The 12,222-nt window shown below is 40.5% G+C and overlaps 1 protein-coding gene across 3 annotated transcripts in view; it reads left to right on the forward strand.

Annotated features, from left to right (window-relative positions):
• The window catches only part of smad10a (SMAD family member 10a), a 122,363-nt gene that overhangs the window by 82,265 nt on the left and 27,876 nt on the right, over positions 1-12,222 (forward strand). For all 3 annotated transcript variants that reach the window (XR_013934049.1, XM_080442200.1, XM_080442201.1), the window contains 2 exons: positions 4,335-4,553; positions 10,417-10,707. Coding sequence is in view for 2 of the 3 variants with exons in the window: in XM_080442200.1 (XP_080298326.1) it covers positions 4,335-4,553; positions 10,417-10,707 (510 nt within the window). In the remaining variant the exon portion in view is untranslated. The remainder of the gene's footprint in view (positions 1-4,334; positions 4,554-10,416; positions 10,708-12,222) is intronic.

Genomic DNA, 12,222 nt, shown 5'->3' on the forward strand with positions numbered 1-12,222 from the left:
GCTCATGGACTAAATGCCTAATTTGCATGTCTAAATATACAATTTCAGAAAACTTGTAATACGATAAATCATTGTCTTCTTGTAAGTAATCAACTGGGGAAGTTTCATTATGATAACTCTTTTTTAAATGTTGTAATTTTTTCACCTGTCATGTACGTATGGGGAAAATAACAAAATGTGTGATAACTATGAAAAAGCTGCTCCTGTGGAAAGGTTATCATATATTTATTTACTCGTATTGACCCTATGGACAATTTAATATAGGTATGGTTTTGCCCACTCTTTCGATAATCATTGCTCAATTTTGGGGCTCTGGCTCATGGACTAATACTGTATATAGAAAATTGCAAAAATTGCAGATCTACAAGCTCACAAAATAAAATTAATATCCTGACCAGAAAATGTATATCCTGTTTAAAATACATTATACAAAATACAAAGAGCTGCAGAGACTGAAAGACCCCTGTTACTGAACAAACACTATAGCAATGATTACTATCACAATATAACGCTATTTAACACTGTTACTGAACAAACACTCTATAGCAATGATTACTATCACAATATTGACCTATTTAACACTGGTACTGAACAAACACTATAGCAATGATTACTATCACAATATAGAGCTATTTAACACTGTTACTGAACAAACACTCTATAGCAATATAGAGCTATTTAATAATAATAATAATAATAATAATAATAATAATCTGAAAATATGCTGTGCCAGGAAGGGACCCCCCCCATAAAAGATTTGTTTTCTTGATTTAAAAAAAAAAAATCGAGATTTTGTGAAGCTTGTACTTGTAGATAGGCTATTTTCAGATAGCCGATGTATATTAGTACTCTTCTGTTTTCACCTTCCATTAAATATCTTCGATGGGAATAGCCAATTTACAAGCTCACAATATGACGCGTTGAGACGCGTTGTGAGCTTGTAGTTCAAATATTCTTTGCGAAAGTTTCCCCCAGAATATACGGATGCTGGGGTTTAAATGGTTAAACTGATGTTATAGTATCTAACAACGGAGGGTGTTTAAAAAATGACGACAGGGGAATATATGGAAAAAAAGAACGCCACTTTTTACGTCGCTAGGTGAGTAACGAGACATGAAAGATAACACTTAATTTGTCCGGAATTCTCCTTTAAGATGAAGTTTATGGCTTATTTGCATGATGTAATGGAGAGAGACAGGAGCCAGTGATATCATGGCTGTCAGGTGTCCAAAACTCAACTAAATATATATGAAAGAAGCTGTGTTCCAATTTAGTTATTATTTAGTCACAAGCTCTTGTTAATACTTTTTATTGGTTCATTATTTATTAAAAAATAATAATATATATATATATATATATATATATATATATATATATATAGTCCATGAGCCAGACAAGATTTCATTATCGAAAGAGTGGGCAAAACCATACCTATATTAAGTTTTCACCTTCCATTAAATATCTTCGATGGGAATAGCCAATTTACAAGCTCACAATATGACGCGTTGAGACGCGTTGTGAGCTTGTAGTTCAAATATTCTTTGCGAAAGTTTCCCCCAGAATATACGGATGCTGGGGTTTAAATGGTTAAACTGATGTTATAGTATCTGACATATCATATCACATATCTGATAGCAACGTGAGCTTGTAGATTGGCTATTTTCACAATTTTCTTATATTATTTGACAATCTGGCCAATAACTGACCAGTTTTTATAGTATAGTTTGTTGATTATGTCGTATATTATGAGGCATTAAACTGCGTGTTATCAGGCCCATTGGTGGTAATAAAGAAGAGGAGAAGAAGAGACGTCAGGTTTCCAGGTTCCAGAATCATTCAGTGTGTTTATTCAGCAACAAACAGCATAACAGAGAACCAGGGAGCCGAAGCTCCCCGACAGCCTCACGTCGTGTGAGACAGTACTAACTAGTCATTTTACAGTCACTTATTTATACACTGTAGGTAGCTGACATTAGAATGCAAACGTCAGGCCCTTCAGACCCCTGCATTCTATCAGCCACATGCTCTGCAGACATTTGGTGATTAACATAGTGTACCAGCAAGTTCTCCGCTCCGCCGTCTCCATGAGAAGAGTAGACGCGTCGCGTAGCCATCTGAACAGGTCACGAGCGGTCGTAGTCATCACAGCGACTCCGCTGCAAGGTCCCTCCATCGTAGGTCGCGCTGACGTCTCCATGGTTGCTCCGCGGTGGTCCTCCCCATCGTAGGAAGACACCCATGGACCCGATTCTCCTCACAGGCCCGCTCCCACGGCCACCTCAAAATACACAGGTTCTTCTCTAAAGTGCCTTCGGAAAGGAAAGCTACAATAGCCGCTGGTTCGCCAAATGTCGTATATGATGAGGCATTAAACTGCGTGTTATCAGGCCCATTGGTGGTAATAAAGAAGAGGAGAAGAAGAGACGTCAGGTTTCCAGGTTCCAGAATCATTCAGTGTGTTTATTCAGCAACAAACAGCATAACAGAGAACCAGAGAGCCAGGGGCAGAGCCCTGAGCTCCACACAGCCTCACGTCGTGTGAGACAGTACTAACTAGTCATTTTACAGTCACTTCTTTATACACTGTAGGTAGCTGACATTAGAATGCAAACGTCAGGCCCTTCAGACCCCTGCACTCTATCAGCCACATGCTCTGCAGACATTTGGTGATTAACATAGTGTACCTGATTAGGCAGGCGCTATGCTTGTTCACAACACATTCATGATTCTCTTACTGTAGTAAAATAACTTAGTATCATTTCTTTATATGTTTTGACTTGCACACTGTTCATATACCACAATTACTTTTGATGCAGTAATGGGCTCATTGTCATTGTTGAGAGAGTATGTTTTGCACCCTGTCCGTCCGTCCGTGTTTCCGTCCGTCCATCTGTCTGCGAGCAGCTAATCTCCCGCACCGTTGGCCCGCTCGCTGCGAAACTGTGCACACACACTCCCTGGATGCCAATTCAGAACCTCTGCCCTATATGTTTCACATGGGCCTTTTATAGCGCCCCCAGGAGGCCGATTTGTGAGAAAAAAAAATCCGATATTACTCCTACAGATTTTACCCAAACATCAGGCAAATCGGTACACAGTATCTCTATAATCATGTGATCAACACAGATTTTCCATATTCCATCCATTGGCTTCCAAAGTTTGCAAGATTGGTTCGTTTTGAACAAAATGCCTCAAATCATCAACGCAGCATGGGATTTCCGTGAAATTGTGCACGCACATTCCCACTAGGCCGAGGAAGAAATGCCATTTGAAAATGTTCAAATCAGCCAAAAGATCCCAGGGCACACCTAGATATACGGGGGTGTGTATGTGTATGTGTATGTGTATGTGTATGTGTATGTGTATGTGTATGTGTAATTTGTGTATGTGAATATATATATATATATATATATATATATATATAAATAAATAATAAAGAAACCTTGAACATTACAAAATGGCATGGCCTACAAATATATAAACTTGGGTCAGTTTGATTTCACCTTCCCAGAGTAAAACTTCTTTGGTACTAAACCCAATATACTTCTAATATCTGATAATAATATTGTGTTATTGCGGACGCATGCGCAGTTGCCCACTATAGATGAATACCAAAACACTCGCCCCAAAACACAGTCGCCCCGGGGAAAATCCGGCGGTATTCACCTGGTATTCCTAAACGTAACCTCAGTAAACTATGCCTAAACCTAACCTTATTCCTAAACGTAACCTCGGTAAAACTATGCCTAACCATAAACTTATTTATAACCTTATCCTCAGTAAAACAAATACAAGAATACAAGAACCGCTGGTCCGTGAAAAAAATGGGGATGAGCATGTTTTGGGGCGAGTCTTCCGGTTACTCCACCGACAACACCGCACGGAACGAAATGCCTCAAATCATGAACGCGATTTCCGTTAAATTTTGCACACACATTCCCACTATGCAGAGGAAGAAATGCCACCCTATTCACATTGGCCTGTTATAGCGCCACCAGCAGGTCTAATTTAGCAAAACACATTTTTGGAACAAAATGCCTCAAATCATGAATGCAGTGTCCGATTGCCGTGCAAGTCCTAAGAAGAAATGGTGCCCCTTTTCACATTGGCATATTATAGCGCCACCAGGAGGCCACAATAACCTACCTGACCTGGCGGAGACCTGTGCTCCGAGGAGCACTTTTTCTTGTTTCTTTTCTTTCTTTTTTTCTTTTTTTTTCTTAAAAGTACTTAAATTGTCACTTCACTGTCATCTGGGGACCGCCCCGAAATCATGTAGGGGTCCCGTCCTACAGATTGAGAACCACTGCTCTAACCGACCCCTCTCTCCCCAGCCCCCCCAGGCAGGCTGATCAAGGAGGAATACATACATGACTGCATCCAGATGGACCTCCCGCCTGGCATGCACCCTTCAGACCACCAGGGGGCCCTGAAGTTACCGCCTACAGACCACTATGGACAGCCCCTCCCCTCCCTACAGCTGCCCCCTGAGCCGGGCCGCGGACCCCCCCCATCTGTGACCCTCTACCCTAATCTGCCCGTCTCTCCCACTGGTAATAATAACCCAAAGATGCATTCTGGGACTTATCATCAGGGTAATATTAGGGCTTAAAATCAATACCTCGGTTATTTCAAACTTTTGCCCTTGATTACAATTAGTGGACGAGCAGTGGTGTAAAGTAACTAAGTACATTTACTCAAGTACTGTACTTAAGTACAGTTTTGAGGTACTTTTGCTTTACTGGAGTATTTCCAATTGTCTATACTTTTACTTCTACTCCACTACATCTCAGAGGCAAATATTGTACTTTTACTCCACTACAATTATTTGAAAACTTTAGTGACTAGTTACTTTGCAGATACAAATTATTACATTATAAAACATACATTAACCACTTTAGCCCTATTTTATACCTGGGCTATTTGAAAATAGCAGATCTAGATCTGCTATTTTCGAACATTTTACTTGTAACAGAGTACTTCTACATTGCAGTGTTGATACTTTTACTTAAAGGATCTACACCATGAATTAAAAAAATTATAATAATATTTAATATCATATTGTTTATGTAAATCAAGCCTCAGATATACTCATTCCAACCAACTTCTCTCTGGCTTATAAAGCACTTTCACCTGCAATACCACATTGTCCTGTTTGGCACGGGGCGCTATTGAGCCAGTTTGTATGCATGTTATCTCCTGGTTCTGTGTGGAAAAAGTTTTTAAAAAATAAAAAATCACAGCCAGTGTGAAGTGGGCGGTGTGGTCATCACAGTGGTCATCATAGTGATGGAAGCTCACTTCCGAAAAAAATGGATTTTTGGAAGTGCATAATCCTATTTATAGGTTATTAATGTCATCATGTGTCTCGCTAGCCAATCACAGTGCTGAATAGAGTCAGCCAATAGAGTCAGCCAATCACAGTGCAGGAAAGTGGGCCAAGTGGGCCAATCACAATGCAGTAAACTAATACTAATGAGGTGTCCCAACCCCACTTATCACTTGCATGACTAAGCTATCAATATGACCGATTTTGAGAATTTAAAGTGGATTATCTTCTCTCATGAAGCTCTGAGAAAGTTCCCCTTTCATGACTTTTCCTAAATATTTGTTTCAAATCATCTCCGGTTTTTTTTTCTTCTGAAACGTATTATAAATATGAAATATATACCATATATACCATCCCAACCGTTATATTTCGGCTAAATTGACCGCTCTCCCCCTCTCTCCCCCAGGCAAGAGCAGTTGACACCTCTAGACCCCCCGCAGAGTGGCCCGTAGACGAGCTGCGAAGCGAGTCTATGCAAGTCTATGTTGCCATGTCTGCTTATTATAAGCGACTTTGGGCTTGTTTTTCACGTCTTTCTATTATTATTAATATTATAATTATATATATATAATTACATTATAATGGTAATACTTTTCTACTCCACTACAGCTCAGAGGCAAATCTTGTACTTTTACTTCACTACAATTATTTGAAAACTTTAGTTACTAGTTACTTTGCAGATATAAATATCTTTTCATACTTGTTTAGATTAGAGCTTCATGCATTTTTATTAGGTATATATTTATATAGAAAGGTCTAACCAGGGACTGGTGTTGCAAATTAGCCTCGGCATGCAGTATGCAGTAACATTTTCATAGACCTGCTTATTTCTCTCGCAAAATTTGGCGACCCATTTTCCACTTTCCCTTTCACTGCAAAGCGGTGGAAAAAGATAGGATCTACAAGCATACAGCTTGTCACGCAGCAACTGTTTTATGCTTGAAGATCAGATATTTTGCGCAGGATTGAGCACATTTGTGGAACATAGCATTGTGTTCACTTGTTGCACTGAGGGAGGAGGAGAGGAGACGCGTTTGTCAGCGACGTGGACAGCTGATAGAATGAGAGCTTTACGCTCAGACAATAATGTGAATATTATTATTATGAATAATAATAATATAGGTTTGTCACTGGGTTGTTTACAAGTTACTATAGTTCGCTTGCTGCTACTAAATTTAAAGCAGCATCACATGACGGTCATATTATGACAGTCATGACGAAACTTCAACCTGTTTTTTGCACTTTCTCCATTTACAGCCCGTACATCTACATAAACGTTCGGATTTCAAATATAAAGTTTTTATTCCGTGGCCACGGATGTTACAATTGACTTCGGGTGGGTATAAGTAACCGTAACTTCTGTATTGTTCAATAAAAAGCATTTTAATCCGATTGGCGGTCATTTTCTCATAGAGTTATAGAGTGCAATTACACCTCCCAACCGATAGGGTCACGTAGTTGAAAGCATGGAGAAAATACGGAGAAAATGGCCACCGATCGGATTAAAATGTTTTTTATTGGACAATACGGAAAATATGGGTACTTATGGGTTACCCGAATATAATTGTAACATCCCTGGCCATGAGGTAAGCACTTTATATTTGAAATCTGAACGTTTGTGTAGATGTACGGGCTGTAAATGGAGAAAGTGCAAACACCAGGTGTAAGTTTATCGCTACATGCTAAGAAGCTAATGTAAGTTCGTCAGCATTAGTTTGGGCACTTTGGGGTCGGATTAGTGTTTTTGTTGGAACATTAAGCCGACACGCAACACCACGTTTAATGTTACGTTGTAAACAACCACCACCAAACCTTTTGTTAACTTATAACTCAATCTCTTTGTGGTGAACGCTTGTGTCTCTTCAACTCTTCAATAAAATCAAGCATTGTGTTTTGTTCTCCACATCGATGTAGCGAAAATGTGTCCATATCACCTCTTCTCTTTCTCCCGAGCCCCGTGCAAAGCATTTTACCGTTTTATTTTGTAAAGTTTCGCTCTGAAATCTGAATCCTCCTGCCATTCATTTGACGGTGGTGTGACTCTGTGTGTGTGTGCGTGCGCGGCTGCAACTTTAAAAGGGGGTGTGTGTACAACGCATGCAGTAACACTTTCATAGACCTGCCTGCTTATTTCTCTCTCAAAATTTGGCAACCCATTTTCAACTCTCAGCTTTTTAGAAGACAATGGAACCCCCCACTGTTTGGGGGAGAAAGTGTGAACTAGTCTGGAGCAGAGAGGGGAGACAGTGGCCAATAGGATAGCCTGATTTGGGGATCAAAATGATCTTTTTTCAGGCTTGGTGGAGGAGAATGAAACTTCAGTCATGCGAGTGTTAAAGGGGCGGCTACACCGCCAAAAAAAAAAGAAGTAAAACAGGAGGGATTGTACCCTGACGTCAGGGTGCAAATCAGTTTGGCCTGTTTTGAGACCAATTTACAGAAAACCCCAGATTTGCTGTGAAAGCCTGAGTGTTCCAACTGGGGTATTTTTTGGGATAGAAGAGAGGTAGGGGAGACCAAACACACACAAAAAAGAAGAAAAAGTTCAAATTCATGGTGTAGTCCCTTTAAGTAAAACATTTGAGTACTTTTTCCACCACTGTGAACGAGTAGTTCACTCGTTCACAGTGGTGAGCCATTTGATTAACCTATGGCTTTTGATTCTGTGTCAGCTTTGATATGTTGGGTTAATTAGACAGCCCTAGGTATAAGTGATTATCAGACAAATAAACATAGGTCTATAATGATAATGCCAGCTCAGTGGCCTTGTGGTTAAAGTGTCTGCCCTGAGACTGAGAGGTCGGGTTCGATTCCCCAGGCTGGTCATACTTGCTTGGCACTCAGCATCAAGGGTTGGTCTGGGGGTAAGTCCTTGTCATACCAGTGTCATGTCCAGGGAGTGTACACGTACATCATGTGACATACTAGTGTCATGTCCAGGGGGTGTACATGTACATCATGTGAAATGCTATTGTCATTGAATATACATAGGCAACATGGGGTTGTGGATCGAGATTGTTTTGTTTTTGTTTAAAAATAAATAATACAAATAATAAATAAAAATACATAAAAAAGAAAGAAAAAAAATTCAAACAGAATTTAAAATAGTGAAAATACCAGGATCGTCAAATTTGTTTTTGCTGAACCAGGCTTGGATTAAAGTTCTCAGTCGTCATTACTGATTTCAGTCATTTGGAATCCACAGAAGCCTTTAATGGAATCATGTCATGCACCAAAAATAGCCTATCTACACGCTTGTAGATAGGTTACATTTGTTTCATGTAGTTATTTTAAGATGAAAGAGTAATTAAAGTGTTCACACTAGCAATATAATAGATTAGATTAAAGAGTGTTTGAATCTATGGTTTGAATTGGTCAACTATAGCTATAGAATGCATGTTCAGAAAGCATCTTCCAAAAAACCCTAATGGTCTCGGATATTTCATAAAAGCAAATCTGCAATTGCTTCAACTGGAATATCTGAAAAAAAAATATGAGCAAAACATCATCATTCTAATTACGTAGCGCGTTAATTGTTTAGGAAATGCTCAGTTTCACAAATCACAGGATTGGGACATGGCCTAACAAATGTTTTCAGTCATGAGATTTTATTTTGCTTTAAAGCTGTCACGGTGCGAGGCAGGAGTTTAGGACCCAAAGTAGAACAGACAGTCAGGAGCAGAGCAGGTCATATGCACATGGATTTATTGAACATAAGATGAACAGGACTGGACAGAACACCAAGACAACATTTATATTTTAGCAAGGAACATGAGGAACTGAGGGTCTATATATACACACAGGGTTAACTGGACACAGGTGAACACAAGACAAATCAACACAGGGATTGGCTGGGGCACAACAGGACACAGGTGGAGAACATAACTAATCAAAGGGAGGTGAGACAAGACAGGTAGCAAACACTAGGGCAGACAGGAACACTAGGAACATAACTACACAATAAAAGTACAAAGAGAACAGGAAACAATAGGAACAATACATAATGATATACAAGGATCCTGACAAAAGCAGGGGTCTTCAACGTTGTTCAGGGCAAGGACCCTTAGTTGAGACAGAGATGAAGCAGGGACCCCCACTACATATTGTGTAAAATTGTGTTCCAGATTAAACTTTTTCATAGATAGCTTCATAGACTTGTTTGACAGCACTGTCATCAGTGTTGTGTAAATTAATGTTATATTTTCTATGTGGCATTTTAGATTGTGTGCGCTCTGCGAGTACAGCTTGTACATCTGCTATTTTTGAACTTTTTTGAAAAAATCTTGAAAGTGTGAGAACCACTGATTTAGAAGGAATTTGTAGAATCGGCCTCAGGTCTTAATGGGTTAATATGTCGGATTCATGTTAATGTGTATTTTCAGACATTTAACCACTTTTCAGTGAATAGGGATGAATAGGGATGCGAGGGTTCAAGTGGTTATTGGAAGAAGAAAAAAAGTTCTAATCACAAAAAAGATTTGGTGATCCCCTGTAGTAACTCTGAGGACCCCCTAGGGGTAACGGACCCCCTGTTGAATACGCCCTGCTTTCAGTGGTGGAAAGTAACTAAGTACATTAAATTAAGTACTGTACTTAAGTCAAATGTTTAGATATTTGTACTTTACTTGAGTGTTTCCAACTTCCAATACTTTTTATTGTACTTTTACTCCACTACATTTATTTACATTTACTAGTTACTAGTTACTTTTAACTAGTAGATTTTGATTATTATTACAAAACATACATTAACCACTTCAGCCCTATACAAACATTTCGGCCATTTGAAAGTAGACGATCTACAAGCTCACAATGCGTCACGATGCGACGCATTGTGAGCTTGTAGATCTGCTATTTTCAGAAGATTTTTTTTTTCTATACATTTGAAAACTTGAAATGGGACATTCTGCACAATTAGTACTTTTACATTTGGTACTTTAAGTACATTTTGATGCCAATACTTTTGTACTTTTAAGTAACATTTTGAATTCCGGACTTTTACTATTATTTGCAGTATTGATACTTTTACGTAAAACATTTGAGTACTTTTTCCACACTGCAACCACGTGTTCTTCTGACCTCTCCTCTAGGGTCGGGCGGTCCGGGCTCTATGCTGCCCTTGCTGAGCGAAGGCCTCCTCCAGATCGCCTCCCCTCAGGCCCAGGTCATGACCCCCATGACCCCGACGCCCCCGCCCCCCTCCACCCCCACCCACGGACCCCCACAGCAGCAGGCTCCACAGCAGCCCCAGGGCTCCCAGTCGCAGCAGCAGCAGTCCCAAGCCCCCCAGGCCCCTCCTCAACCCGCACCACCTCAGACCCCCGGACACAACGGCTACACCCCCTCCAAACTCACCCCCAGCCAACAGAGTGCCTTTCACAGTGAGTTACACGACACGACACGACACGACACGACACGACACGACACGACACGACACGACACGACACGACACAACACCCACAGTGAGTTACACTACTACACACCTAACACACACCCACAGTGAGTTACACTACTCTACACAACATAACACAACATAACATAACACAACATAACATAACATAACATAACACAACATAACACAACATAACACAACATAACATAACACAACACTGCTACACACCTAACACACAACGGCTACACTCCCTCCAAACTCACACCCAGCCAACAGAGAGTTAAGGGCCGTTCCAAGTCCCTAGATGGGTCTTTAACGTGCGTCAGGGGGTGAGTGATGTCTTGCGTTCTTTATGGACACATGCAAGGTCGCTGACGTTAAATCCGTAGGAATTATGACGTTGAGGCGTCGCACACCTATTAATCCACTAGATGGCAGTTGCGAGCCTTTAAATGTTGCAAAAAGTGTTGCCATGTCCGCTTATTATAAGCGACTTTGGGCTTATTTTTCTGTAAAGTTGCTTGTAAACAAACATTGGTGGTTGCGGTTTTATTTGGGCTTGTTTCTAAAGTGTAGTTGCTTATTTGGGCCAATTATTATTTAAACCAGTGATTCTCAAATATATATTGTAGATCTGCTATTTTCATGTGATGTGGCCTAGTCGATTATTTTGGGCTTGTTTTCATAGACCTGGTTGCTTATTTCTCTCACAAAACCTGGCAACAGCGCTAACATGGAGCCAGATGGAGCTAGCATTGTAGCATCTAGCCAAAACAATGCAATAAAAGACACAAACTAGTCCACAAACTAGACAAAAACAATGGTTGTCTACAAAACGTGAGTTTCGACCCCTACTGCACTGTGCTATATTATTTGTGTGTTTAGCCGGAATGGCTGGGTTCATTTTGTCACAGACCGTGGATCGACGGGTCGGCTATTGGTCTAAGTAATTAAGTACTCAAGTACTTCCACTAACGTGGGTCTTTTTTTGGAGAAAGAGGGCTCAAGGAAAAGTTTTTTTTCCTTATACTGCCAACTGGCGCCAATGGTACTACAGGCAACGTGCACGTCGACCTGACGGTGAATGTCGACTGCACGGAAGGAAAAACTGGAGCCGCAGGTGACGGAGGGGGAGACAAAAACGACAACGTAAGGAGCGCCGGCGCTCGTTACGTATCCTTACGTCCGACTATAAATGATACTTTACACAACATAACACAATACAACACAACACACACCCACAATGAGTTACACTACTACACACCTGACACACACCCACAGTGAGTTACACTAATACACACCTAACACACACCCACAGTGAGTTACACTACCACACAACTAACACACAACCACAGTGAGTTACACTACTACACACCTAACATACACCCAAAGTGAGTTATACTACACTACTACACACCTTACACACACTCACAGTGAGTCACACAACACTGCTACACACACACACACACACACACACACACACACACACACACACACACACAGA

Source organism: Gymnoscopelus braueri (genome assembly GCF_963280865.1).
Source record: "Gymnoscopelus braueri genome assembly, chromosome: 11".
NCBI lineage: Eukaryota > Metazoa > Chordata > Actinopteri > Myctophiformes > Myctophidae > Gymnoscopelus > Gymnoscopelus braueri.